This window comes from Brassica rapa, chromosome A05 (genome assembly GCF_000309985.2).
Source record: "Brassica rapa cultivar Chiifu-401-42 chromosome A05, CAAS_Brap_v3.01, whole genome shotgun sequence".
NCBI lineage: Eukaryota > Viridiplantae > Streptophyta > Magnoliopsida > Brassicales > Brassicaceae > Brassica > Brassica rapa.
The window spans coordinates 3,891,866-3,919,227 of NC_024799.2; the positions used below are offsets into that span (position 1 = coordinate 3,891,866).

The window sequence follows — 27,362 nt, forward strand, 5'->3', positions numbered from 1 at the left end:
TTGTATGTCTTATCGCCTTTGACCAAAAAGTGTAGCCACATTGCTTGGTTAACAATTTTAAAAAATAACCGGGATAGATACTGTGTCAGAATCCATACTATTTTAATAACCGGAGTAGATATCGGCCAAAGTCCAAACTAATAATAAAAGTCTTAACTCACAAAACGATATTATTTTCTACCCATTTGAAGAAACGACTGGGCCACATAGCCTTGGTTCTGGTGTCGGTTTACCATTGATACTGTGGTTTTTATAGCCGGTATATGGATTAATATCACATCGGACCGGATAGAAGAAAGAGAACCGAGGAGGTTAGGTGATACGAGAGGAGGCTGGTTCGAATCCAGTAAGTTGCCTGAATTATTTCGTAAGATGATTAAGTGGTTGGGCTGGGCTATAGTAACGTAGTCTTGGCCCGGGATTGTTTTCTTCTCTACACGTGTTCCAACTTGATCCCGCGCGCACGTGCGAGCCACAGGTGTTACATTGACAAGTTAAATGTAGAAACGGGTTTAGTAACCGGTTTAATTCTCTTGATGTTGGTTTATTCTACAAGAGTGCAACACTGTATCCTTTAGACAAATCTTTTAAATATATCAAATGTTTGAACAGAAGAGTGAAAAGTGTGATGTATTGTTCATGTGAGACTTAAGAAAGACAAAACTAGTGGTTCTAACGAAACAAGACATAACAAATACAGATGAATCCAAAGACAAATGTCACTGTCTGCAAATGTTTGGTCCGAACCAGAAGCTAAACTAAAGAAAGCAAAGCTTCCAAGTTGTTCCTCTCCACAAGAGATTTTCTTTTTTCTCTTTGCTATAAGCTGAGATCTTCGACAGTTCTCTAAGAAAAGCCTCTTACAGTCTTACCAATGGAAATCCAAAAGAGCTTCAAGATCCTGCGAGTTTTGTCTTTGCGTTAGTTAGTATTTGGTTTGGTTTTGTCAATGATTCAAAAGCCTTTATGTTTATCGACTTACATACACAATCTCTGCTTCAGGCGAAGCTAGGGTTAATTATCTCTGATCTCCCGGATCCTGAACCATCTTCATCATCATCATCCTTCACACTCTCATCTGACTCCTCTCCAGCTAGCTCACGTGCAGCTGCAAGCTCCTTCTCCAGCTCCTCTTGTTTCTCCTGCAGTCCCGACATGCTCAAAGCATCAGCTATCTTCTGCTTGATCTGCATCTCAAGCGCCTCGATCTTCTGACTCCCCTGATCAGGCATCCGGCTCGCCTTTGCGGTCTCCACTTTCAGCAACTCGACCATGCTCTTGATCTCCGGCGTCCTCACCACCTCCTCAATCTTCTCGTTGATCTCTCGGTTCAGCTTCTCAAGCTTCTCTTGAATGTTTTCGTTAGGAGACTCAGCTACTACCTCCTTCAGATTCGGTTTCACAGCCTCCAGCTCCAGACCCATTGACTTCAACACAACAGCCATCTCTGCTTCAACCTCCCTCTTCGTCTTCAAAACTTTCTCTTTCAGCTCATCGCTCAACTCTTCAAAAGAAGACGCCCCTGAGCTAGCAACCTCGGCTTTAACCGCTTCAACCTTCTCTCTGACCTCAGGACGCTCCACAGCTTCCTGAAACCTTTTATTGATCTCCTTTTTAACCGAAGCGGCTTCTGAGGCCGCCTTGGCTCTGGAGAAGTCTTTCAACATGTCCAGCTTAGCTTTTACACTCTCGTAGTTAGGAGCTTCGCTCAAACGTGCATTGAATTCTTCTTTAAGCTTCTCGATTCTCTCGATGAGCACCGGGTGCATAAGATGCTCCTCCGCATTGGCTTTGGAGAACTCCTCCCGCGTCGCGGCTAGCCTCTCCTCCAACCCCATTGCCTTTGCGGCTTTAGTGTACTCTTCGTCGATATCCGATTTAAGTTTCTCAATCATCTCGTTAAGAACTTCACTCGAAAGCTCCACCTCAGACTCTGGAGAGGCTTCCTTGGCTTTCAGAATCTGCTCCCTCAGCTTCTCAACCTCGCCCTCTAGGTTCCGGCTGGTGGAGGCCACAGCGTCTCTCCTCTTCATGTTGATTTTCTTCTCAGGCTCCACTGGTTCACCCTCAATGAACACTCCGATCTTTCGGTACTTAGCCATCCTGTGCTTCAGCAGCTCCTCCCCACTCATTTTCCCAAATTCCTGAAGAAGCACAAAACCAAAAGGTTAGAAACTGTTCTGTTAAGCGTGTGAGGCAAGTAAACTATGCTTACATTCATGTTTTCATTGATAGCAATCTTTATCTGCTGCGATGTCCATGAAGGATCAGCATGGGCTCCACCAAGAGGTTCCTGTACAACAAGTAAGAGAGAGTAACTCACTGATCCAAATCAAGAAAATAGATGCAAGAGATAGGTTTAGTTACTTACAGGTATGATTCCATCGGCTACATTAAGATTGACCAGCTCCTTGGAGGTAATCCTAAGCTTTTCAGCAGCCTGTGTACAAAGAGATTTATCCAAATGTAACATCAAATATTACAAGAAACGAGAAGCAGAAGAGTGTACAGACCTCAGGAGCAGCCTTGGAAGTCTGCCACAAGATCGCTGCACAGGCCTCTGGACTATGAAAGCCAAAACAACCAGACAGACTCAATCAACCTGTAATAATAATATCATATCACCATATCTACATTTTACCTGGCAACATAGAAAACTGCGTTTTCGAGCATCAACATTTTATTAGCACAGCCAATGGCTAAGGCACCACCAGAACCACCTTCGCCAATGACAATAGAAAGAATTGGCACTTTCAGACCAAACATCGTCCTTAGATTGTTGGCAATCGCTTCACCCTATTATACAGAGAAGCATAAGATGTTGTGCTGGAGATAAACCAATACACCTCAAAACATAAAAAAAAAGACATTTCATGTACCTGTCCTTTTTCCTCTGATTTAAGGTCTGCATAGGCGCCAGGAGTGTCAATGAATGTAACAATGGGGAAACCGTGATGGTCTGCGTAATACATCATCCGCAGTGCCTTCCTGTAACTGTTTTTTTTTTTTGGCATTACAGAAGATTTGATCAGAGTGTTGTTGACTGACTCTTAACAACTCTATTTAACAACAAACCAGGTAACTTCTCTTACCCATGAGGAGTAGGCATCCCAAAGTTACGCATTATATTCTCTTTGGTGTTTCTACCTTTCTGGTGACCGATGAACATATATCTTTTGCCATCTATGGTTCCAATACCAGTCACAATTGCAGGGTCATCATAACCCGCCCGGTCTCCATGAAGCTCCATAAACTGAAAACAAGAGTAGGGTCTCTCAATCATTAACTTACATAAACTTTATATGACAAAAAATAGCATAGTAATAAGCAATGTTCAAAAAATTAGCTAGGCGGCAGAAGACTAGCCACTAGGCGGATTATTTGAGGCTTATTGATTTTATTTTTAATATATTTTACATTTCTATAAGATATTTTAGTTTTGAGTTTAATTATAAAATTATTTTTTATGAACTATTAAAATCAGATATACAAAACAAAATAAACAAAGTAATTTAGAATGATTTAAACCGAATCGATTTGAGTCTTATAAATCGGATTTTAAAAAAATCGTTTTGGTTAAGACCATGGTAATAAGAGAGCCAGACCTTGTCAGTGATGTTATGTATATGATCAAGGAAAGTAGGACGGTTGGGATGGCGAGCAATGTTCACACGCTGTATAGGAGTAAGATGCGTGTAAAGATCTTTCAACGCCTGTCTATACTTAGTCTCCAAAGTGATAATCTGCTCAGTAAAGTCCAAACCGGTTTCTTCCGCCATCTTCCTCACCTGCATCACACACAAAACAAAAAACCAATGTTAAAAGAAAAGAGAAAAACCAAAACAACTGTTAGTAATTGATTCTTACATCTACAATCTTCTTCTCGAGTTCAACAAGCGGTCTCTCGAAATCCAAAGTGACAGGCTTTTGCGCATTCCCCAAAGGTTTAAACTCGGAGAGGTAAGACAAGACTCCTCCTTTGACGTTGGGGTCAGGGTTAGCTGGCCAGGGGTGATCGAACTTCTTGCCTTTCTTGAGCCGAGCTGTCACGTAGAGGTTGTTACTACTCCTTGTAGTAGCTGTAACCATTGTTCTCCTCCCAAGGGCTCTTAATGAGACGCCAGTGACACCGTTGGCCGAACTACGCAAGTAATCCGAAGCAGAAGCGGAAGCTCCACCCAATGCTATGGATGAATGAGACATTGAAGCCATCTCAATTACTCAAAAAACAGATCTCAATCCTGTAGAGATCAAATGGGGTCAGATTCGTTTTCACTACCCTCATTCTCCCAATCCTAAAGGTCTAAACTTTATCAAGAAAAAACATAAACCCAACTCAGGTAATGAAAAAACTCACCTTCAAACGGACAAGAGACAACGAAGCCAGAGAGATCCAAAGAACGATGGAATCAGAAGGGGGAAGGGAGAGAGAGCATCGAGGAGATCGTTGTTGATTTTAGATGAAGGAAACAAGTGTAGGCGAGTGTGTGAGCGTGAGAGAGCGCGTGGAGTTTTGTGTCGATAATTCTTATGCAGATTTGATTGGGACGAAGGGAAGAGAAGAACACAACAGCTTCGGATTATTACCAATTTGCCAGAAGTGATCCGGTTGGGTCGTTAAACCACTATAAAGTTTGGATCTTCGTTCTTTGGCACGTGTGCACGTGATGCCTGGTCCGTGTGAGGTTTAAGTTATTTATCCTTTTTTATTTTAATTTTCTGGATATGTTCCGGTGGATTTGTTGGGGGTAGGTTATAGGCCGGTGGTGTGTATTGGACCATTATTTTATCAAATCTTTATATATAAAAGAGAGTTTCCTCTCTCCAGGACGCGCCACGTCAGCGGCCAGCTAGATAAGTCGATGCCTCTCATCGCGACACGTGTCGCGTGCGAACGAAACTATGTGTTTCATTTATCTGAGAATCGTATTGGGTTTTCCTTATTTCTTACGTCTTGCGCTCTATGTCTATCGTTCGCTGCGGCCCAATAGATATTACGCGACCTCTAACCCTAATTGCTCAATCACGTGAAATCCTTTCGTTCCTCTCTTTCTGCAGCGGCGATGTATGACGTCTGCTATACCTTTCTCTTGATTGAAACGGCCGGAGTTATGGATCCGTCTTTATTCCAATTTAATTCAATCGTCCACTACAGACTCTTTGCTGCGCCGTTCGTATCTCATGGGCGGTGTGGATCTGTATAAATATGTAAGTACTTCTTATCTCAGTCTCATACTCTCTTTATCCCGGCGATGATGAAGAGGAAACTGAGGACCGTAAAATCTTCTCCGATGACGAGGAGTACAAAGTGTTCCGCGACTTTAAGATCCAGGCCTGAAAGAATCGGGTAACGTTATGACCCTTCTTTGTTTATCCAATTTTATAAAGTTGAATAGTTTATCTGTTTCATTTTTAGGGTTTTTTTGAAGAAGATCCCTTCAGGTCCATCTTCCCCCTTACTGATCTGGAAGAACCTTGGATCGACATGACCACAAGGGAATATTTGGAGTCTATTGTCTCCTTATGTGTTAAGAAGCTCAACGAGGAGAAGGTGAGAGTACTCATCAATTCAAATATAAGCATTTTGTGTGTTTTAATTTTGTTGTTATACTCACATATAGGATGGTTGTGTGTGTTGTTTACTTACTTAGAATACAACCGATTTGTAAGCATCCCGATGGTCCTCTCATGGAGTATCAAGCCAAGGCCATGGATTTTGGAGGAAAACCTCCTTTTCCCATCCTCTGCAGACCAGCTTCTACCATATCCTAAGCTAAGACTTGCATAGGTATATTCATATGTTTAGTCTTTTATTTTCTGTGGAATTACATAATTGCTGTGTTATTTGAATTACTTAGAGCTCTTTCAATGTTTGTCGATGAAGTGATGTAAACATAGTTATTCGCCATGTCGTTTGGGGTGATTTTTTTTTTTTATTCATCTTAGTCTCTATTCTCTAATCCTTCAATCTGATCATTGCAGATTTGGTATGCTGGTGGTTGACTACGAGGAAGACCAATCATAATGTATTGAAATGAGACTTTTATGAGTAAGCTGAGTCCCAAGTGGATTTAGGTTGTATTGATGCTAGCTATATGTCTTTTGCGTTGAGACTTATGGATTTAATATTGTTGAGACTTATTGATTTAATATTATGGATTTTAATGATGGTTGTTATATTATGTTTGATGTTTATTTTATATCTTGGATACTTTTTTTTTGAGCAAAAATATCTTGGATACTTAAATGGAGAGGATACCCTTAATCATTCGTTGAGTGAGAACGGTTACCTGAGGTAAAATTGTAAAAGATAAAAAACTGATGAATATAACTCATAACGTTATGATGTTTATTAGTTTCTCTTTATTTGGAGTACTGAATTTGTTGATACTTTTGTATTTCGGACGTTCACATGATGCAATTTTCCATTAGTAGATATATACACTTAAATATAATTATGTACAATATATATAAATTTGGTTATTAATTTTGACGATGAAGCGAACGTCTTGATAAATATGAAAATATTAGACTGTTAAAGATTTGGCAAAAAAATATCTTCCAATTCAATGAACATGAGTTTTTAAAAATTGTTGACAAGTATTCAAGCATGTTCAAAAGATTGTTCTCAAAGAGATGACTGGATTTAGTAATTTAAAACAAAATAAAATAAAAGAAAAGTAGAAACAAAAATAATAATATTTCGAAAAGAGTTTGGATTTAAGAAGTCGAAACATAAGCTAGACAAAATAAAAATAAAGAAAATTGGAAAGAAAAGTTGATGAAACTAAACAGGAAGTGTAGGCCAAATTTACTTCTTCTTTTTCTCAAGCAAATGGTCTCGATAAAAGATGTCGTTAGTGGTTCCTGTAATTATGATCCTCCCATGACATGCAACTCTCCAGTTGACTCCCCATGATAAAAGTCCGGCAGGTGTTCCTCCCACGGTTGAGTGTAGGTTATTGCGTTTCTGGGAGGTCAAGAATCTGAAGCGAGGTGGTGAACTCAGGCGGTGTCTTATATAAACATAAACAAAACATCTTTTAAAAAATGAATTCATCTTGCTTTTTTTTTATAAAAAATTTCACTCTTCTGATGTTTTTATTGAATTACAAATAAAAGATATTTATATACTATCATCAAATTCAATACACATTATATATCAAATAACTTAATTAAGTAGATGAAATTTAATTAACATATATTATAAAGTTATTTTTTTAGACGACAGAAACAACTATTATAAACAAGCAAAATATATCTTATCACATATAAATCTCTCACCTAAAATTTTCTAAAAGAAAAAAATCATTATCTACACATTTTTTTCAAATGCAAATCTAAAAACAAATTACAAAATCATACAAAAAGTAGATCACAAGTAAAGCATATCCCGCCCGTAGGGCGGGCCGATCCTAGTAAATAAATAAAAAAATGTTGTGTTTCGAAAAATGTGAAAAACAAAAAAACTCTGAAGCTGGGATTCTCGGATGAAAGATTACGACGGATTGTTGTAACCTCCAACGTGGGATGAAAGTGGACTTGTTGTAACCTTGTTGTGACACCAACTTCGGAGGTTTCAACAATCCGTCGTATTCGGCTTTCATCCGAAAGACCCGAGTTCAAGTACCGGCGGAGTTTTTTGTTTCTTACATTTTTTATTTATTTATTTGTCAAAATAATGGTTCAGTACACACCAGTGGACTTGAGCCGCAACAAGGTCGCTTGAGCGTCGTTCGGTGGACCAATTGCAGTCATTCGAGATGACTCCAAGATTGTTCAACTATATGCTGAATCTGCACTAAGAAAGCTCTGTATCTTTAACTCAGCTGGTGTACTCCTCTCTGAGACTGTTTGGAATCACCCTGGTGGACGACTCAGTGGCGGAGCTAAACCTATGTTCCACATAGGTCATAATTCAATTATTATAGATAAAAAAAACATACATGAGAGTTGAACCCATGACATGTGGGTCAAACTTAGATATTTTAACCAATTTACCACAGCAGCAACATTGTAGATGCACATAAAACTTAATATTTATAGGTTTCACATGGGTCAATTGACCACCCTCTCTCCAAGGTGGCTCCGCCTGGACGTCTTATTGGAGTGTCCTGGTCTGATGATCAGATACTGATATGCATTGTCCAAGACGGCACCATCTATCGTTACAACGTCCACGCAGGGCTTGTGGCGCCTAATGTGTCAATGGGTAAAGGTTATAATTTGAACAACGTAGGACTAAAGGTTAGTATAGAAATTAGTTTGATTGAGATATTTGGATGAATAACAAGTAGATATTTTAGGTGTTTGTTTTGAGTACTTTAGGTTATTTTTAAATATTTATTTTTTACTTTTTGGGATAATATTTGGATACTTTAGCATATTTTGAATAATTAATATATTTAAATATATAACTATAAGGTGGATATCTTCTGATATCCTAAATAATTTAGGATATCAGAAGATATCCACCTTATAGTTATATTAATATCACGGTTTGAATCGGTTCTAATTTTTCGGATATTAAAATTATGGATTAATTCGGATATTTAATATGTTTCGGTTCAATTCGGTATCGGAGTTCAGATAGATATTTTGCTCATCCCTAGCAAGACCTAATACACTTAGGGTTTTGTGTTTTTTTCTTGTCTCAGAGATTGATCTGGAGATGTCTTCCCCGACCAAGCCAGAGCCGACATGTCTGATCATGTCACTCCCAGACGAAGTTGTAGTTGACATCATAGCGCGTGTCTCCACACGCTTTCATCCGTCCATCTCTGCCGTCTGCAGGCGTTTCAGATCACTTGTTACGTCGCCTGAACTTTACAAGGCGAGAAGATCCTTGTCGGGCTGCAATGAACATTGTCTGTATGTTATTCTCCAGAGCTTCGGTGAGAATTCCGAAACCCGTGTATATAATCTCCGCCGAAAACCCGACGGGGGTCACCGCTTGGTCCTTGTCTCGTCGCTTCCTGCTATGCCTCACGAAGCAAGCTTTGTAGTGGACGGTTCAAGGATACATGTGTTCGGTGGGTTTAGCCTTTATGACCGTAGTGAACGGAATGCGTTAAGCATAGACTGCAGATATCACACGGTGCAGCCCTTACCAACCATGCCTAAACGCATGATTGGCACTCCTCTCGCTCACGTGATGGATGGGAAGATCTACGTGTTTGGATATACTAATTATTACAACAAGGTCACGGCTGTGTTCAATACGTTGACACAAACGTGGGAGCCTGAGATGACAAAGCCACGCATCGAACTACGCCATGTGTTGAATGGACCGGATGGTTATGTTAATAGCATTGTTTACGATGGTACCAAGGAAACTAAATGGGAAACGGAGTGGATGCTGAAGTTCAACAAGTGGAAGAGCGTGTGTGTCATTGATGATGTGTTCTACTCCTATGATTGTCTTTACAACAAGTTAAAAGCCTATGACACAAAACTTAGGTGTTGGAGTGAGGTGAAAGGTGTTAAAACATTGTTGCCCACTAACAAAAGTTTAGTTTGGTGGCCACGCGTTGTGAATTACGGTGGGAGCTTGCTTTTCTTGTATCAGAAAAGGATTTGTAGAATAGAAGAGCATTGGTGTGCGGAGATTGCATTGGAAAGACGTCAAGATGGTGAGATTTGGGGTAAAGTCGAGTGGTCCGATGTTGTAATTGTCGGTGATTTTTGCTTAATAGAATCTCTAGTTGCTACGTTTTGATGCATGTTCTCTAGATGCTATGTTTTGATGCATGAAGCTCTCCTTCATATTACTTAAGACTGTGCTTTTTTTTTTTTTTAGTTTGGGTATTTTAAAACTACGAAGAGGCTCATACTAATTCCTCAAGGGAAAGTGTAATTCATGGAAGCATCATCTCATATATGTTTAGCCACACAAATTTAGTGTTGTAGTCCATATACGAGTAGTCCACCCAGTGTGGTTAACTTATTGTGATTTGAAATTTCTTTTCATCACTTTTTTTATTTTATAAATGATATAATCATGCACTGATATGTTACGTTAGGTAAAATGTCATACAACTACAAAGGCGCTAGAAGAACCAGAGAAGCTTGTAATGGATCCAACAAGCGACTTAGAAGCTCCGTAATGTCTTAATCTATAAACTCCAGCCACCGCAGACTCCGGTATCCTCCACTCAACCGTTGCTTGGCTCTCAGGGCTAAGCTTCCCCGGTCTCGACCACTTAAACTTCACACTGAAGTCATCGTCATCGTACACTGGCACCCACTTCTCTCCACGCAGCGTCTCCACAACAGCGAAAGATCCTTCCGTCATCAGGTCGTTTCTTGGACATCCCGACCAAAACGTTGCGTTGACTTGTTGGCCTCTCACGAACGTTGACTTGGGAGGCACGTCGGATTTAACATCACCAAAGCTGACTCCTATAGGAGTGGAGTCTACGACCACAGGAGAAAGTAAACTGATCTGGTTGTCTAGAAGGTCTGGTGGTTGGGGCCCACTTGGGAGTGTTTGACCGTTGACCAAAGCTGTGGCTAGTTTCTTGAACTCTTGGATATAAGCGGTGAGTGTGTGTGGGCCGTATAGCGTTGAAGCTCCCTCGTATCTTTGAACCTCGTACTCCTCGAAAGTTGCAATGTACTGGGAATACGTGTTGGTGAGACCTGCGATTACCACATGGAGGTTGTTGCCAAACTGCTTGCTGTCTAAAGAGATGAGAAATGACTTCACAGCATCACGGAGACGCCTTCCAGCCATTGTGGTGAACTCTGTGTGATACGATTATAAGCTTCATTAGGGGACTAAAGAAGGTTTATTATGAGAACAAAAGAGAGTCTCACTGACATACCTCCAGGGACACTGAGGATGATTAGTTGACCAATGCGAAATATCTGAACCGGAAGAATTGAAGGCTGCATGGTTCAGGCATGTAACAAACCATCAATAGTCTATAGTTTCAAACATGACGGTCTAATAGCATGTGCAAATTAAGCTAACAAAGTCTGAGTCTAAAAATAAAAAAATATTAAGATTTTTATACATTTTAAAATCTTTAGATATGTATACTACTAATATATCATTACTATTTATGTTGACCAATGCGAAACATCTGAACCGGAAGAATCGAAGGCTGCATGGTTCAGGCAAGTAACAAACCATCAATAGTCTATAGTTTCAAACATGGCTGTCTAATAGCATGTGCAAATGGAACGGTTAATAGAGTCCGAGTCTAAAAATTAAAACGATTAAAAAGTTTTCAAAAAAATATATACATAAATTATGATATAGAACTTAAGATTTTTAGATATACCACTAATATATCATTAATATTTTTTGAACAAGACAATAATTTGAGACGGCCTGATTTCAAATGCTTATTACATAAAACATAGAATATAGCCACTCACCGCCCAGTCATATGGTGTCTTCATCTCACCAGTGTCAAGTAAAATAGGTTTTGGTTTCTGACATTGAATCTGGTCCGGACCAGGAGTTGTTAACACGTTCCTCACTAATCTCCAAAACGCTTTACCCTTTAACGAAAAGAGAATTTTTAGTTAGAGAAAGAAAGATTCAGAGTTAAGAAGCTTATTAGTTACCTTATCATCTCCTTGTTTGAAATCAAAAGCGCCAGGACCATCAGTTGTTCCAGCAGCAAAACCAAACCCCATTGCAGCTGGACATGTCTTCACCGTCTCTGAACCACCACCTGCTTTAGGAACCGTGACTTCAAGGTTTGAGAAATCTACATACTCATGTTGGTAACCAATCTTCCCCTCTAACTTCTCAGTAGCTTTGTTGAATAGTCCCACCGCCATTTTGAACTGCCTTTCTCCAATGATACGTGTACTCTCAAACTCATCAGGGTACCCAGGACCACGGCCATAGCACAGCTCGTTCTTTCCGTTGCATGTACTGTGATTGAAGTCACAAGGCAGTCCAGTGTCGATGCAAAACGTACCAAGAACATTTGGACTGACATCACCACAGTTTGATTGACAGAAGGCGGAGACGAATGACGCCTTTCTTACTCGGACTTTAGCATCAAGAGTCTGTCCTCTAGATGACTTATAAGAAGCTGCAATGTCCAAAAGCCTGCTGTCTGAAAGTAGAAAACAAAACATAATATTCATCCTTATCAGTCTTGTCATAGAATACATTAGGTAAGTAACTCAAAGACTCACGGTTTTGGCTCAGATCAGAGACAATGGTTGATACTCGTCTAGGGATCTTCTGTCCACTCTGGAACCAGTCCTCCATGAAACGCGCTGCTGCGCCTTTGTTATCTCCACTAATCAAAGAGTTAGTCCTGCTCATGGAAGTCCCATGAGTAGCAAACCAGTTAAAGCTACCAATAGGTCCCAACTTTGAATCGACAAACTTGAGAAGCGTCATTTCTTTGTCGACGTTGTACTTATATTTACTCCTCTCAGCTGCAGGGTTGTTCAGATAAGAACTAGGACTTCGGTTCACACCAGCATCCAAAAGGTCCCCTAATATTCACACACACACATAAAGTGATTTAACTAAAGCAAGAACTTTGTCTGAAAGCACATTAAAGAAGCCAATTTTAAAAAAAAATCGCTATGCGGTAGTTAAGCGGTTTATATGAGATTATTGATTAGGCGGAACAGACTTTTTAAATGTCTAGATCGATTTTTTTTAATGTCAAGACCGATTTAAAAAAAAAAAATGTTTTAGAAAAATAGTTTCGTTTAGATTCGATTTGTCAACTAGGCAGATTGTTACAAGCCACTATACCAATTTTTAGAACACTATAAGACAAAGAAAGTACCTTTGTTGACAAAAACAGAACCAGGACGTAGACTTTGGTGAGCTTGCATGATGGCTTGCTCAATGCCATCAACAAGAACGTCAAAAGACTGACGAACGAATCCAAGGGACGTGACAATGTAAGTGACGTACTGAAGATACCCTCCTGGTCCAGCATGAGTGTGGATCCCACTTATTGCTACGTTCTTCTCTGTGTAAAGATCACCATATCTACAAACGAACAAGACTTTGTAACATTATTACAACATTCTCGTAGATTCAAACTCTACTAAACACTATGCTTATTGGTCGTTACCTTGCCTTGAGTCGCTCAAGAACTTTGATGGTAACGATCTGAGACGCCATACACGCGTCAAGATTCACAAACGCGACGCGGTTACCTTGAGGCTCAGCGACGATGAAGGCACGAGCTCGCAGACGGAAATGGATCCCTGAGGCGATTTGCTCGGAGTTAGCGTATCCCATCATGTTGACGTCAGCGGCTGGACCGGTGATGTCATAGCTTCCCACGCCGATTAAGTACTCGGAAGACGAAAGAACGGCTCTAGTTAAGAGAAGAGACAGTAGAAACTGAAACGACAATGGAACTGAGACAGCCATGGTTTGGAGAGAGGAGGAATAAGAAGAAGGGAGAGTAGTGATAGATCTTTAAGAGGAGATAGATTTCACACGAGAAGTGATTGTGAGAGAGAATACGCCATGAAAGATTGAAACTTTGCAAAAGCGTGAGTGGGAGAGAGAGAGAAGGTGAATAAAAATTTCAAATGTGGAAGCGAGTGGATGTCGGTAGTGAAACTTCACACTCTGTCAAACCTTATTTGTTTCTCTATTTATACTAATCTTGTATTATGGTTTCATATTAGTTTAATAGATCGTGTTTATGACTGACTAATTATCTATGGTTTGATGATGATGATATTAGTTTTTTTACGCATACATCCTCGAAATGAGGTTCTTGACAATAGATTAATTTTATTTTAATGTTATTTGAAAATCAAGCCAAGCCACTTAAAATCTGGCACAACATGGTTAGCGAGATTTCCTCGGAGAACCCGTTTCTTGTTTCTGTCCACTTTTTCAATTATTCTCCTAAATCTATTAAAATCTCCACCAATGACCTTGCTCTAAAATGCATCCAAAATACTACATAACTATCACATTAAATTTTGTACTATGGGAAAAGGAGATGAACATAGTTACTGCAGAGGTTACAAATACTAGTATTGGTTTTTATAAATTGTTTGAATTGAATAATAACATGTTTTAATTGTTGATACGCACCCATCAACCCATGTGATTCCTCTTGGAGCTGCATACATCCATGTGAACGTGTTAAAACTCTTTGCTTGTCTTGGTAATAAACTCTTAAAGACGTTCAGTCATTGACCATACATAAGTGGCAAGTGCAATAATCATTCTCTGATACACGTACTTGCAAAATCAGAGGTGGGTGAAATCTTCAACCGTTTCACACGGAAACAAACTTAATGACCCGATCTTATCCGGATCCGACCAGACTCAACCCGACAAGTAAATCTCTTCCGTCCCTGTTTCGTGTAATGATCACGAGAAAGAAAGTAACAAAAAATAATAGGATCGGAATTGACTTTGGCGTTTCCTTACTCTCTAAGAAAAAAAAAAAAATCTTTCTTTCTTCTCTTCTATCGGTTTCTGATAAGCACAAAGAGAGAGACTCGTGATCAATGGAGAAGCCTCTGCTTTCAGGTAATTCAATTCAATAAAGAACCAAACTTTCTCCTCCTCTGTTTTTGAATCCTCTCATCATTTATTATTGGATCAGATAAAACTAAGGAATCTGAGAGATGGGATTCATACCAATACCTTCAGAGAAACATCTCCTCTGCTCGTAACAACGTCTCTTTCGCCGGAGCTGGCGTCACCGTCGAGGAAGTCCGTTCCGCTTCCGCTGTTTCCGATCCTCCGCCTCTCTACCCTCCCGTTCTAACCACCCCCGTCTCGTTGCCCACTCGTAAGTCTCTCCGACTTTGACCCTTAAAAGTGTGAAAGTTTCATCCTTTTTGTCGGCTCTGTTTCACAGCGGAAGCTATTGGCTACCCGAGTGCGTCTGGAGCAGGTCATGAACTGCAAAGGTACAAAGGTTTATACTTTTAGTCTCATTGCTCTTGTTAGGATTCAAAGATTAAACCTTTTACATTTATCTCAGGCAGGTGCTTGATGAGATTGAGATAAGAGAGCTGCTTATTGATCACATCGGCCACCGTTGCTGTTGGGGAAGCCGTCCAGCTCGCACGTGGAAGATCCGTGCGGTTGAAGACTGCAATGTCTATGTGGGAACTCTCGACACTTTTATCGAAGAGAGGGAAGCTTTAACACAGACAGTGCCTTTCAACGGTGGGAACTTCAAACATGGATCTGCTCCTGAGTTATGGCAAATAGACCTGAGGTCGCAGTTTCCAACTCTCTTTGTTCCTTACAAAGAGACTCGAGTCCCGGTTCCTCATTCTGAGACTGTTGACAAGTGCACTGGTAAGACTCTTTCTTATGTCTTTAGTGATTGTTAGGATGATGCTGAAGAGGGGATTTTGATTAATAGGTTGCGGAGGAAGAGGAGAAGTAGTGTGTCCAACGTGTAATGCTGATGGAGAGCCTGGGTTTTACAAGGAGAATCAGGTGATGAAGTGTTCTAAGTGTTATGGAAGAGGTTTGATTGCTCATAAAGATGGATCTGACTCAATGTAAAGTCTCATTTCAAGAACTCGAAACTTTCAGTCTGTCTGATGAGTGCATATGCAAACTGTAAACCTTCTTTTTTTTTTCTCACAGATGTGGAGAATGTAATGGTGGGGGAAAGCTTCCTTGTCCGAATTGCCAATCTCGTGGGTTAGTCAAATGCGAGACTTGTGACGGTTCTGGCTCTCTTCTGACAAGCAGCATTGCAGTTGTAAAATGGTAAGGTCTTTTATCAGTAAATGAAATTTGGTCTGAGTGGCAAACTAAAAGATAAACATAGGCATTTCGGGTATTGGTTCGGGTTTTAGTTGGGTAGTTTGGGTCTAATACCCGGAAAAAATTGGTTTCCGTTTGTTCGGTTCGGTTATTTCGGGTAATTTGGTAAAATATTGGGTACGTCGGATAAAATATTGAGTAATTAGGATGATTCGGATAGAATAATTTGGATTATTTTAGATATTTAGGATTAAAGTATTCAAATACTTTTGGATACTGATAATAGCTTTTTAATATATATTTAGGTATGTTAAAAATATCTTTAGATATTGGTTCGGTTTTCGGTGCAGTTATTTTAGATATAGAAATATAGGAACTGTTCGGTTATTCCACGGTTTTAGTATTTCTTTTCCAGTTCTGGTTATTTTTTGCCCAAGCCTACTAAAAGACTTGATTTTTATTTTTGCGTTTCGACAGGAAGACACTGTCAAAGCGAAAGGTGAGTGCAACGAGAGGAGCTGGCTCTGTACCAGAAGAAGTGTTTCACAGAGCAGAAGGTGTTCAGCTTTGCAACACACAAGCTTACCAGTGCACACCAGCTTACTTTGCAGACTCATACTTCCTAAACAAGTTCTCCTCAGAAGTCATCTCGTTGAGAGCTGAAGTTCCACCAACGGCGAATGTTGTCTGCGAGAGGCACGCCATATCTGTTGTGCCTGTGACACGCGTCACGATGGAAGATCGTGGGAAAGCCTTCAACTTTTACATTATCGGTTTTGGTAAAGAGATTTACATGAAAGATTATTACCCAGCTAGGTTCTGCTGGGGGTTGTGTCCTTGTCTTGAGTGGTTAAAAGTTTGAAAACACACAGAGTTGGTCTTTTGAACTTCTCTACTTTGAATGTAAGAAACACGGAATAAGGAAAGAGATTGCATGTACACAAAACATAGCATCATTAGCATGCAATGCAATGTGTGGTTTATACATATATATGATAGTTTGAAAATGTGTACATGATGATAGTCTTAACTAATCCTAAGAAGTGAAAAAGTGAAGAACAAGAGGACATCAACGGGACTTGTCCGTATTAATTCTCCTCTCACTGGAACCTTTTTGTAACAAGAGTAGGCTTCTGGTTTGGTTCTCGGTTCAATTCAGCAATTAAAGAAAAATAATCTTCGGTTCAGTAAACCGTTAGTCCACATTTTCTTTTAAAATATTTTTCTTTACCAAACTAATATAAAAATTCAAATCAAACTAACTAAACTTAACCTAATTTAAAAAAATATTTAACTAGTGGTGGGTCTCCAAGATCCTTTCGACGACCTTTTAAACCGGAATTTAATCAATTCAAAAATTTTGGTTAAATTCAGTATAAATTTTGAAACTAAACTAACCGGAAATCAAACCAATTTTTCCGGTTCAATTTACAGGCAAACCAAACTAAATGAATTCCAAACTAACCAACTCGAAAAGACCAAACTAACAGAATCCAAATGCCTACAAGATAGATTGCTTTCTACAAACTTATAGTTCTAAATTGTGTTCTGGTATACGAAATAAAATCTTGTAACATCTTGTTATGAGATAGGGAGAGCAGTAAATAAAACAAGGTGGGAGTCTCTTCACTTGGCTTTGTTGGCATAAGGCTTCTTCTTGGTAATATCTTTCTTAGCTTTCAACTTATCTGATCTCCCTGACTTCTTCTTCTCCTTCTTGTCGTTGTACATGTTTATCGCCTAACTCACATATACAAATAATATCAGAGGCAAGAGACCAAAACCAGAGAGAGAGAGAGATGAGAAGTTTTTTCGATTATACCTTTCCAACATTGAGGATCTCATGTGAATGCTTAGATAATAACTTGCCAAGTACTTTATTAGTCTGTTCTTTTTCTTCGTCAACCATTCCGTACCTTGGTACAACCGGTAAATACTGCAAAAAAATCCCCACAAATTAGAAAATACAAATTGACTAAAAGGGAAGGTGAAGATGACTGATGAGTGATGACTAACCTTGTGGTGTTTGCCTTGCTTCTTAGGAGGTTTTTCACCAGGCAATTTTTTTTATCGAATTTACCACCACTAGCGGTTGATGTAGCAGCTAAACCTGCTACATCACCAAGTGCATCCTTTCCAATTTTCTGTGGCTGAGTTTTGGTGCCTGATATGGGCGATGCAGTTACAGCAAGTTGGACATGGCTGCAAGTAAAACCATTTTTGATATCTAGTTATCAAAACCATGTAACATGTTGTATGATGCTTACTAACCAATAAAAGAAGTTGTTAATATTACCTCGGTAAAGCACCAGCTTTTGCAGCAGTCTTCAAGTTCTGTAATCGATTCTTTTCTTGCTTTCCAACTCTCTTCTTTTTATCATCTAGTCTCTTGGCAAAAGGGTCTTCTCCTGGTTCTGCAGTTAAGCGAACTTGGTTTCATCAAGAAACTAACAACATAATCTAAAGCAAAAGATAAGAAATTGTTCTTTTTTTAGCGCAGGACTTACCATCTAATGCCTTTGCTTCAATAATGGGGATATCGTTATCATCGTTAACACGGTCGTAACCATGGCGACGCTTAAACTTATCAGTTGTTTCGTCGTATACAATCTTGTCCTTCTTGCGCTTCTGTATACCTAAGAAACAGAACCAAAAACAAATTTATCATCAAACTGTAGAACAAAGAGGTTGTTAACCCATTAAATCTGAATAGAATAAAACTTGAAATCCACAAAAAGTAAACTCTCTAAATCAGCTTTTACCTTTCTTGAGAGCAAACTCTTCCCACTTTGTAGGAGGCTTAGGCCTTGGAAGCTAGGAGAGAGAGAAAGAGAGGAGAACGTTAGGATATGATTATAGTAGTACATTCAAAATATGAAGTGACAAGCAAAACGCAAGAGAGAGAGAGAGGAGGTTACATGTTTCTGTCTAGGAAGTTTGGTGGAAGGAGGAGGCAACTGGACAAGGGGACCATCACTAGTCTCAGTAGAAGATAAGTTGAAAAGAGTATCAGCTATTGCCTGAACTAGTTTTGTTCCCTCCCTTCACAAGCTCCTCCCTATCTTACATAAAACAACATTAAACAAGTAACTCAGCACTGTTCCCTAATTACAGAAGATTGTAACAGAGCAAAAAAGAGAAACAAGCTTTACAATAAAACTGCCTACTTTGCTCTCTTAATTCAGCAAATTGAAGTTTTTCAATCAAATAAGAACATAAAATCTATTAAATCAAGATACAAAACAATCATTAAACTGGAAAAGGAAGAGTTTAACAAGAGCTACAAGAAGATAAATACGAACCTTGAAGTAGGAGGAGGAGGGAAGCGGTGACTTGGATTGAAAGCGAGAAGATTTCCGACATCGAGCTTGTAGATTTGGTCCGTCTCCATGTCAATGTTTGAAATTGAAACTGGAGAGTGGAGGAAGAAGAAGAAACAACCTTTTTTTAGTTTGTCAGGGTTTTCGGGATATTTGAAAAAAGTAAAACAAATTATCAGAGCCAGGTTTCGATCCTGGGACCTGTGGGTTATGGGCCCACCACGCTTCCGCTGCGCCACTCTGATTTGTTAGTTACTTATTGATCATACAATTATTAAAATACAAAATGCTAAACAGAGTCATAAATCGGGTCCTGACCCGAACATCTTCTAGTCGGGTCAACCCTCGAAAAAACCGGTACTGGTTTTTAATCATATTTGCAGGTTTGGTGATCTATAACCTTTCAATCAATCTCGCTTCAATTCGATTCTCGACGCCGTGGATTTCAACACACATGTAAGTATCTCTCTCTCTCTCTTAGTTTTCGTGGTGGAAACGTCGATCTTTGCTTTGAAATCTCTAGTCTTGGGATCTGAGGTTACGGGTAGATCAATCAATCGATGAGTTAGCTCGAATTTAACTAGAAATCCTTTAAATTGAGAGATTAGTATAGTTAAGATTGAATCTGAGTCAATTTATGTATGATTGAAAAAATGTAATCTGTATGATCTAAAATGCAACAGATTGATTGAATTTGGAGCTCTCTCTAGGTGATTATGTTGCTTGTTGAAGAGATTATCTCTCTCTCTTTACCCCCATGATTCTTGATCTTTCTCAACCATTTGGTGTTGTGTATTACAGAGAAATACATCATGGGGTTCTGGACACTGATGGAAGGGTTGTTGCTATTCGCAAACGCACTAGCTATCCTCAACGAAGACCGTTTCTTAGCTCCAAGAGGATGGACACTCACAGAGCTTCACCAAACAGGCAAAAGAAACTCCCTCAAAGGCCAAATCGTTGGTCTCATCCACGCCTGCCACTACATGAGGCTTCCTCTCATGCTCTTCAACTTAATCGTCATCGTTTTTAAGCTCTTCTCCGGTTAATAACAAAATAAAATTAGATTCTAATAATTCAACCCAAACACACTTCTCTTCTTCTTTTTTTTTTTTTGTTAACCCTTGTCGGAACAAGTACTTTGTCGTTAATTCATTAAAATTCAAAACCTGTATACATTATTGTTCTGAAAAGACTTTGGATAGAGTTTCTTCATTCAACAGGGATCATGACTTCGTTGGTCTTGAAAGGAGGTAACGTCCAAGGAGGATTATACCTAGCAAGGACATAATCTCCGGTGATCTTAAACCCATCTCTCTCGAGATCACTCCTCAGCTTCTTAACCTTCTCACTCACCACACTCTCCGCCGCGGTTCCACTGAACGTGACCACGCCGTACTTCCTCCCTCCTTCCTCCTTAATCACCACCCTCTCATCAGTCGGACGCGGCGCGTCCTCCGCCTTCTTGTACACTTCCGGCAACAGAAACTGCATCGTCACCGTCTTCTTCTCACTACCTTCTTCCTTGGTCACAACCGGAGCTGTCATGGCGATCTTCTCCCCTTCCTTGGTGATCACCGGAGCTGTCATGGCGATCTTCTCAGGCTTCTGGTTCTCCGGTTTGCCGAACACGCCTATGTACTTGGCCAAGACCGTGAACCCCCCGTCTCTGTTGTCTTTGAACTCAGAAGGATCGTAAGTGATCTCGGCCGCAACGGCGGGTGGATACTCACGGATCTCGTAACCGTCGCAGGATTTGACCACGGTGTATTTGGGTGTCTCCACGGAGATTTTGCCAAAAACCATTCCCATTATGTAAGCTTTGCCAAGAAAAGGTTTCCTACAGGTTTTGTTATTTATCAGTTTGGTTCTTGCGGTTGCGAAACGCAAATGTGTGGTTAGCATTTGATAAGGTTGTGTATATAACGAAGATATGGATAAACTCAAATGGAATGTTTGGAAACATCGAGAAGTTTGTAACGACGACGCGTCATTGTTAGTATTTGCATGGTGGCCAAGATTTAGACAGAAGCAGTTTTGACACGTTTCTGTTTTGTGTGGTGGTTCAGAGAGTTACTTCCATTGGTACAAAGGCCCATGATCGTTTAGTAAGGCCCATGCTCGGGTGTTTCAGAACAGAACGTATGTTAGGTAAAACGGCACGCAGTTAAGAGTATCAAAGGTTTTAGCCCTGTCCGTACTATCGATTAAGATATATTCGTTACCAAACAGAGAAGTAGGTTTTGTCTTGTTTTCTTGTCGGCGCCATGTATAAATATTTCTCCAAGCCTTGACTGATGGTTAAGATTCGTTTAGATAGATTTTTTCTAGAGGCTTGTTTTGATTCTTTTCTAGTTCGAGCGTCGTGGAGCAATCGGTGATGAATTCCATGAAAAATTGTTATCCTTGCACTTTGATTGCTAGTGAAGATAAAAATGGGGTTTTCGATTCTGAGATTCTCCTGTCCTCTTCTCAAATCTTGATTTTGATATTCATTTACGGATTGGATCGATGATATATTAGTTTATTAAACTGCGTTATCTATCTGCAAATCTCCTTCAAGGAGTTTGAAGAAACAATAAAAAGAACCGAGATCCAGCTTTTGCTTTTTTTGATAAACATGTAATGGTGATAGCTTTTGGTTGATGTTAGAATCAGATCGATGATGTTAATTGAAAAACTGCGTTATCTATCTTAAAATCTCCAAAATAGGAGTTGCAGATACTAACAGAAACGCTGAGATCTGATATTCAGTTGATCTGTTCATGATACATTAAGATAACTTTGGGATTATTGATGAACTTTTTTTTGAACTTAGAAAAAAACACATTAAGATAACTATGGGTTAACTAGATGTCCAATGTCAGAAATTTTTACACAAATGATAAGGCGAACCAATGAATATTGTTTTAGAAACCACACATTCATAAACATTGTGATGGTGAATACTGTGTATACGGATGAAAAATATATCAGTCAATGTAATGGTGAATAATATTGAGCAGAAACGAGCTGTGATGCTGTAAATGGGACTATTAAACCGTTAACATATCATAATTATACATTTATTAGGCCCTATTAATGTTCACATGACTATTATTACCTTCATAATTCACATAATTAAACCGCTAACATTTCAAAATTATACATTTATCACTCAAAATAATAGGCTTTATAAAATACCAATTCACAATAAAAAAAATATAAAAAAACAATTCGAAATTAAAAATATAAGCATCATTCAGTGGAAAACAATAAAAATAATATACACCAATTCTAGATGTATAGCTAATGAAATCACAATCTGCCATTGAGAAAACAAACGTTATTTTATCATATTCGTAGACAGCTTGACATTATTAATCCAACGATATCCATATAGAAACCACTAGGATTTATTTGTGTAGACAAACCGGCCCGATTAGTAAACCGGACGGTTCAGTACTCTAATTTTGACCCTTAGGACAAAAAAAAATCGGATTTTTACCGCGAGAACCAGACGCAAAAATGCGAAATTAAACCAACGTAACCAGTGGCGCTCGAAAATGTTCCCGCTCCCCTCCCGCTCCTTCGTTTACTTCTTCTTATAATCTCATCGTCTCTTCTCTTCTCTCTCTCTATATATATATTAATTCCAGATTATCTCCACTCCCGTTTTGTTTTGTTCTCTTTGCTAAATCGCTTCACTTCGAAGATTAAATCGGAGAAAAATGGCGAGGTCGAACAGATCCAAGAGCTCAGAGCGTGTAGTAGGCAAGGGTAAAGTGACTCCAGTGCAAGTCGCCTTCCTCGTGGATCGATACCTTTGCGACAATCGTTTCTTAGAGACGCGATCCATCTTCAGATCCGAAGCTTCTTCTCTCATCTCCAAATCTCCACTCCGTGAAGTAAAATAATAATACTCATCTGAAAATTTTCATTTTTTTTTATATTTTTGATTCTTAATGGTTTTCTTATAAGATTCTCTCTGTTTATTAGGCTCCGTGCAGTTTGATACCACTGGGTGATATCTTGAATGATTACATCAGCCTCAAGGAGCACAAAGTCACTGTGGATCAAGAGAAGACTCGTGTTCAGAATCTATTACATGGGATGCAAAATGTCATGAACGCTTACAACTCCACCGCATCTGCTCTTCCACCTCCAGCGATTACGACGGCAGCTCACGCGGCTACTCAAATGGTTGCCTCTACTTCTCAACCAAACAACATCAGCGTCTCTCCTTCAGGTACTATACTACTGCCACACGGTCTGGTTTAGAGACTGAAGCTGCTTGAGCTGATTGTTTTGTTAGTATCCGTTATGGTTTTGCAATTTATGTACAAGTAAGGTTTCTTCTTTATTGTGCCAAAGTCTCACACTTGGTTCATTTGTATCCAAAGAAATTATATAAAATAACCTGATCTTGCTTGTTGTATCCTGATTTTATATTTTTTCTAATGGAAAATGATATATTTCTTATTTTCAGGCGGCTCAGGGCATAACACGCCTAACCTTATGTCAGCATCATTGCCAGGAAACAAAAGAGTTGGGAATTTCACAGCTCCCTCTAGTCAATCTATTACCAAAAAGCGAAAGAGTCCTGAGGTTTCTCTAGAAGCTGCTCCTACAGATTCTAATAAAGGTCGGTCTACTGCAAAGTCTTGTTCTTTTCATTTGAATGCTGATTTTTTTTTTAAGTCTCCATTGCTTGTCCTTAAACGTCGTGTTGTGTCTTTATTACAGGAAGAAAAAAGATACCACGAGCTGCTAAGGTGGATAACAATGTAGCTAATGAGTCATCTGTTATCACATCAAGTGTGGCAAAGTGTTTGTTTGACAGTTCAGACTTGTCACCTCCGACCAATCCATCTTGTCTGAGTACACCACAAAGTCAAGTATCTCCTCAGAGTGATGTATCTATCACTCCTACAAACTGCACAATCGTCACTAAGGAGAGAATTGATAACATTTGAGAATAAGAAAGATTTGTGTCTTAGAAGAACTTATTGAGACACAAACTAAAGAGATAAAGACATAGCTCAAAGAGCTTTATTGTGCAAAGATATAAAGAAAGAGAGAAGCTTTGTGTTTGTCTTCAAGAACTAAAACAAAGGTTTGATTTCATAAAGTGTTTAAATGGAGGCTGCTTCTATGAGCAGCAAGGTTACAAAACACATTCTCATAACAGTCATATTTATATGAAACTCTAGAACCCTAAACACTTGAACTTGTTGTCACTTCTTTGGGCTTCTGAAGATTGCATTGGGCTCCTTCTTTTGGGCTCTAATACTCCCCCGCAAACTTAGCGTGGATAGAGCAGCTACGCTGAGTTTGAAAGCACAGATGGAGATGGCTTGAGATGAGCATAAGTAGATGAAGTAGGATGCTTGAGGTGTTGGCAAATGGCTCTACTCACCATTGTAGACAAACATTAGTGTGAGATCTATTCAGACCTATACTTGGAGAGTATCACATGGCTTCACTCAGAGGTTTCTCTTGAACTTGGAGAGCTTAGTTGATCTCACTCAGAGGTATAATTATGGCCTATTTGTCTCACTATGAATCTAGGTTTACTTTACCTGTTTCATTCTTCTAATGTGTCTCATGAAAAACTCTCTTTCCATACCTACCAATAAAACTATACTCAATCTCTGCTTCCCATCAGTATACTACCAAAAAACTCTGCCACTAAACAATCTGACTGTCTCATTGGTATTTCACCGAGCACCTTGTGTGCATTAGTATTAAAGACAGAGACTTGCATCCAACTCCACACATAACAAATCCAAACAAGCCTATCTCTTTCAACTTGTCTGTTCCAAACCTATCTTAACCAGAATCTAAACCAGCATCAACTCAATCCAGCACACGACATATATATTTTCTCATCCACTGTTCTGTCTCAAGAAAAGAAACAGAGATAATACCGTGAATAAGTGGTGAGGAAGCTGAATAAGTCTTCATTCTTCTCTAACTAGTTTGAGACCTGTCTGAAACTTCAACGAGAACATCTTGTTGCAAGTGTATTCGTCCGTTGCAGGAACAAAGACAAGAGGCAGCTCGCATCTGGTGACAACATGACGTTTCTTCAAACAAGGAACCAGTCTGGTCTTGTCTCGGACTTCAACATGAATAGGAGACTCTGATCTGATGAAAGCTTCGACCTTGAACTCCTTCTTTTTTCTTTTTTTTTTTTAATAGAGTTTGGTGGAAAGTTGGGATGGCTAGACAGAGTGTGCAGAAGCTAGAAGATGATAGGATAACCCATGAGAACCGACTGAAGCTCTGATACCATGATAACATTTGAGAATAAGAAAGATTTGTGTCTTAGAAGAACTTATTGAGACACAAACTAAAGAGATAAAGACATAGCTCAAAGAGCTTTATTGTGCAAAGATATAAAGAAAGAGAGAAGCTTTGTGTTTGTCTTCAAGAACTAAAACAAAGGTTTGATTTCATAAAGTGTTTAAATGGAGGCTGCTTCTATGAGCAGCAAGGTTACAAAACACATTCTCATAACAGTCATATTTATATGAAACTCTAGAACCCTAAACACTTGAACTTGTTGTCACTTCTTTGGGCTTCTGAAGATTGCATTGGGCTCCTTCTTTTGGGCTCTAATAAGAATCACAGTCAGTCCTCACAAGCAAAATCCTTCTTACACTGTGGAAAGGAGCCATATGGTTTCTTCTTTCTCCCCAATCAAGTCTAATGCAAAGATGTCGAGTAAAAGAGATCATGTGAAAGGACGTCTCAACTTCGATGACGCTGAAGCAACAATGAACTTATCCCCACCTGCTTCTGGAGATTTTGTTTCGACTTCTTCATCTGGCTCCGAAGCAGAAGTTGATTTGTTTGATATAGATTTTCTGAGCGAGAACTTTCCATTCTCGGAAGTGCTTGTCGATTTCGATATTGCTTGTCAAGGAATGCCAGACCCTTGCCTGCCACAACCATCAAACTGTTCCTTTCAGTTAGCCTAAGCAGGCTTCTAGAAAGCTTTAACAGTAATGTAGATCACACAGTTTTGAAATTAAAGAATGCAATCCTTCATTTATTTATTTGGCTCCTAACTAGTCTCATGTTAAGTGAATATGAGTTTTTTTTTTCTTTAAGATGTTCTTTACAACTTAAACTATCTGAATCAAGCCAATTACTACAGCTTCTCCACGTTTTTGATGGCTTACAATGTAAAGCAGAAGAACCCCCTTTTGTGTCTTCTGCCCTATATTCAAAAATGTTACTGAGTGTATACTTTTGCTATCAAAAGATTCATAGTTTTTGATAAAGTTAAAGGATACAATGAAATATAAAAACATCTTCTATTTTAAAATATCAAAAATTCCCTAAAACATCATCTATTTTGAAACGAATAAGAGTATATGCTAGACCTAGCATAATTTTATAGAGCTTAGAGAGAGAAATGAATGAAAACTACTTGTAACTCAAGTTAGACCATAACTACTGATGAACAACATAATATCATTTCTTATATAAAAGTTAAAACTCATAAAACATTTTTGTAAACATTTTTGTAAATCATTTAAGCTGTCCACCTGAATTGGCTCACCAACTCACCAGTCATATGTTTCTGCTGACCAAAAAAAAGGACTTAACAACTAGATACGTCCAGTTTCTGGTCTTTTATAAACAACTTTTCCAGTTTGAGCATGAACTGCTCAGACTGAACAGCTACTTGTGTTGTCGCTTTCTATGTTCATTAACGAACAAACCATAAAGAGTCAAAAAGAAAAGAAACCATTTAGAACTGTCTAAGATCTCGTTTAAATCTGCATAGGACCACCCAAAACCGTCTACCTCCACTCCACTTAATATAACACACATGCTTAACTCCAACGCATAAATAATTACCATAGTCTATGAGCAACCACCGTCTAAATACCGTTTTGACTACCTCTAATACGAACAACAAATAGTTAAAAGTTTGATTCTTTTAGTTTACTACTTAACTCTCACGTAAGATAATGTACTAATTTAAAGTATATGTCGACATTTTTATAGAACAAAAATCCAAAAAAATAATTCAAATGAAAACAAGAATAGGTATGTCTTGTCCACTAGAACCAGACCCACCAACTTAATAATATGTTGTTTACTTAAATTAATTCCCGTCAAAATTCGTTTTTACTCTTTTTGTTTCTTTCTTTCTTTTATTCCTTTGGTGGCTCAACATTTTGACGTGGAAAATGAGATTCCCATTTCTTTCTTAATTTTAATCTGTATGGCTTTATGAAATATCGTTATTCCTTACTTGTTTGAAATATCTTTCTTCCCCATAAAAGAAAAACTTAATCTAATTATTAGATCTGTTTTTTGGATAGTCTAATACATTGTAGCTT

At 38.9% G+C, this 27,362-nt stretch overlaps 7 protein-coding genes, 4 non-coding genes and 1 pseudogene across 14 annotated transcripts; 7 read left to right on the plus strand and 5 right to left on the minus strand.

Annotated features, from left to right (window-relative positions):
• Positions 1 to 570: 570 nt before the first annotated feature.
• On the minus strand, positions 571 to 4,607 carry LOC103867140 (acetyl-coenzyme A carboxylase carboxyl transferase subunit alpha, chloroplastic). Of its 3 annotated transcripts, none has more exons than XM_009145180.3 (11): positions 4,358 to 4,607; positions 3,868 to 4,241; positions 3,606 to 3,788; positions 3,093 to 3,253; positions 2,880 to 2,994; positions 2,642 to 2,796; positions 2,514 to 2,565; positions 2,372 to 2,440; positions 2,216 to 2,293; positions 983 to 2,144; positions 571 to 901 (listed from the first exon to the last, which is right to left on the minus strand). In XM_009145180.3, the coding sequence occupies exons 2-10, from the start codon at positions 4,210 to 4,212 to the stop codon at positions 999 to 1,001; spliced, it is 2,304 nt and encodes a 767-aa protein (XP_009143428.1). In that variant the 5' UTR covers positions 4,213 to 4,241; positions 4,358 to 4,607; the 3' UTR covers positions 571 to 901; positions 983 to 998. The 3 variants fall into 3 exon arrangements, with proteins under 3 accessions (XP_009143428.1, XP_033148762.1, XP_033148763.1); XM_033292871.1 differs by having other exon boundaries at positions 3,868 to 4,247; positions 4,358 to 4,589; XM_033292872.1 differs by lacking the exon at positions 4,358 to 4,607 and having other exon boundaries at positions 987 to 2,144; positions 3,868 to 4,212.
• Positions 4,608 to 4,797: 190 nt separating this feature from the next.
• LOC103867142 (F-box/kelch-repeat protein At4g38940) lies at positions 4,798 to 9,826 on the plus strand. Its single transcript, XM_033292875.1, has 4 exons — positions 4,798 to 5,347; positions 5,417 to 5,551; positions 5,652 to 5,788; positions 5,983 to 9,826. The coding sequence occupies exon 4, from the start codon at positions 8,672 to 8,674 to the stop codon at positions 9,716 to 9,718; it is 1,047 nt and encodes a 348-aa protein (XP_033148766.1). The 5' UTR covers positions 4,798 to 5,347; positions 5,417 to 5,551; positions 5,652 to 5,788; positions 5,983 to 8,671; the 3' UTR covers positions 9,719 to 9,826.
• Positions 9,827 to 9,935: 109 nt separating this feature from the next.
• LOC103867146 (neutral ceramidase 2) lies at positions 9,936 to 13,675 on the minus strand. Its single transcript, XM_009145185.3, has 7 exons — positions 13,068 to 13,675; positions 12,774 to 12,982; positions 12,163 to 12,471; positions 11,578 to 12,080; positions 11,386 to 11,511; positions 10,827 to 10,890; positions 9,936 to 10,746 (listed from the first exon to the last, which is right to left on the minus strand). The coding sequence occupies exons 1-7, from the start codon at positions 13,370 to 13,372 to the stop codon at positions 10,031 to 10,033; spliced, it is 2,232 nt and encodes a 743-aa protein (XP_009143433.1). The 5' UTR covers positions 13,373 to 13,675; the 3' UTR covers positions 9,936 to 10,030.
• A 611-nt stretch (positions 13,676 to 14,286) lies between these two features.
• LOC103867147 (protein SSUH2 homolog) lies at positions 14,287 to 16,713 on the plus strand. 2 transcript variants are annotated; one of them, XM_033292874.1, is made up of 7 exons: positions 14,287 to 14,500; positions 14,574 to 14,762; positions 14,832 to 14,883; positions 14,958 to 15,280; positions 15,348 to 15,489; positions 15,578 to 15,703; positions 16,178 to 16,713. In XM_033292874.1, the coding sequence occupies exons 1-7, from the start codon at positions 14,476 to 14,478 to the stop codon at positions 16,560 to 16,562; spliced, it is 1,242 nt and encodes a 413-aa protein (XP_033148765.1). In that variant the 5' UTR covers positions 14,287 to 14,475; the 3' UTR covers positions 16,563 to 16,713. The 2 variants fall into 2 exon arrangements, with proteins under 2 accessions (XP_033148765.1, XP_009143434.1); XM_009145186.3 differs by having other exon boundaries at positions 14,302 to 14,497.
• A 337-nt stretch (positions 16,714 to 17,050) lies between these two features.
• Positions 17,051 to 19,110, minus strand: LOC103867770 (annotated as a pseudogene).
• Positions 19,111 to 19,193: 83 nt separating this feature from the next.
• TRNAM-CAU lies at positions 19,194 to 19,265 on the minus strand. Its single transcript has one exon. It is a non-coding gene; the product is annotated as a tRNA-Met (tRNA).
• A 14-nt stretch (positions 19,266 to 19,279) lies between these two features.
• LOC103867149 (protein transport protein yos1) lies at positions 19,280 to 20,194 on the plus strand. The gene is made up of 2 exons (XM_009145188.3): positions 19,280 to 19,476; positions 19,822 to 20,194. The coding sequence occupies exon 2, from the start codon at positions 19,833 to 19,835 to the stop codon at positions 20,067 to 20,069; it is 237 nt and encodes a 78-aa protein (XP_009143436.1). The 5' UTR covers positions 19,280 to 19,476; positions 19,822 to 19,832; the 3' UTR covers positions 20,070 to 20,194.
• LOC103867148 lies at positions 20,097 to 20,969 on the minus strand. The gene has a single exon (XM_009145187.3). It carries the CDS (start codon positions 20,923 to 20,925, stop codon positions 20,233 to 20,235), a length of 693 nt encoding a protein of 230 aa, XP_009143435.1. The 5' UTR covers positions 20,926 to 20,969; the 3' UTR covers positions 20,097 to 20,232.
• Positions 20,970 to 21,227: 258 nt separating this feature from the next.
• LOC103867150 lies at positions 21,228 to 27,227 on the plus strand. The gene is made up of 5 exons (XM_018658832.2): positions 21,228 to 22,907; positions 22,999 to 23,248; positions 23,489 to 23,644; positions 23,746 to 23,957; positions 25,626 to 27,227. The coding sequence occupies exons 1-5, from the start codon at positions 22,731 to 22,733 to the stop codon at positions 25,983 to 25,985; spliced, it is 1,155 nt and encodes a 384-aa protein (XP_018514348.1). The 5' UTR covers positions 21,228 to 22,730; the 3' UTR covers positions 25,986 to 27,227.
• Positions 21,388 to 21,481, plus strand: LOC117134519. The gene has a single exon (XR_004458704.1). It is a non-coding gene; the product is annotated as a small nucleolar RNA snoR26 (small nucleolar RNA).
• LOC117134520 lies at positions 21,523 to 21,620 on the plus strand. The gene has a single exon (XR_004458705.1). It is a non-coding gene; the product is annotated as a small nucleolar RNA snoR27 (small nucleolar RNA).
• Positions 21,674 to 21,768, plus strand: LOC117134521. The gene has a single exon (XR_004458706.1). It is a non-coding gene; the product is annotated as a small nucleolar RNA snoR27 (small nucleolar RNA).
• Positions 27,228 to 27,362: the final 135 nt, after the last annotated feature.

Coding starts and splice junctions, on each gene's coding strand:
- LOC103867140 (XM_009145180.3), bottom strand. CDS start 4,212: ATGGCTTCAATGTCTCATTCATCCATAGCATTGGGTGGAGCTTCCGCT. Junction 3,789..3,867: donor TCGAGAAGAAGATTGTAGAT/GTAAGAATCAAT, acceptor TGTGTGATGCAG/GTGAGGAAGATGGCGGAAGA. Junction 2,566..2,641: donor GCAGTTTTCTATGTTGCCAG/GTAAAATGTAGA, acceptor TGGCTTTCATAG/TCCAGAGGCCTGTGCAGCGA.
- LOC103867142 (XM_033292875.1), top strand. CDS start 8,672: ATGTCTTCCCCGACCAAGCCAGAGCCGACATGTCTGATCATGTCACTC.
- LOC103867146 (XM_009145185.3), bottom strand. CDS start 13,372: ATGGCTGTCTCAGTTCCATTGTCGTTTCAGTTTCTACTGTCTCTTCTC. Junction 12,472..12,773: donor TTCTGTTTTTGTCAACAAAG/GTACTTTCTTTG, acceptor TGTGAATATTAG/GGGACCTTTTGGATGCTGGT. Junction 10,747..10,826: donor CATCCTCAGTGTCCCTGGAG/GTATGTCAGTGA, acceptor CGTATCACACAG/AGTTCACCACAATGGCTGGA.
- LOC103867147 (XM_033292874.1), top strand. CDS start 14,476: ATGGAGAAGCCTCTGCTTTCAGGTA. Junction 14,763..14,831: donor CCCCGTCTCGTTGCCCACTC/GTAAGTCTCTCC, acceptor TCTGTTTCACAG/CGGAAGCTATTGGCTACCCG. Junction 14,884..14,957: donor GCAGGTCATGAACTGCAAAG/GTACAAAGGTTT, acceptor CATTTATCTCAG/GCAGGTGCTTGATGAGATTG.
- LOC103867149 (XM_009145188.3), top strand. CDS start 19,833: ATGGGGTTCTGGACACTGATGGAAGGGTTGTTGCTATTCGCAAACGCA.
- LOC103867148 (XM_009145187.3), bottom strand. CDS start 20,925: ATGCTAACCACACATTTGCGTTTCGCAACCGCAAGAACCAAACTGATA.
- LOC103867150 (XM_018658832.2), top strand. CDS start 22,731: ATGGCGAGGTCGAACAGATCCAAGAGCTCAGAGCGTGTAGTAGGCAAG. Junction 22,908..22,998: donor CCAAATCTCCACTCCGTGAA/GTAAAATAATAA, acceptor TCTGTTTATTAG/GCTCCGTGCAGTTTGATACC. Junction 23,249..23,488: donor CATCAGCGTCTCTCCTTCAG/GTACTATACTAC, acceptor TCTTATTTTCAG/GCGGCTCAGGGCATAACACG.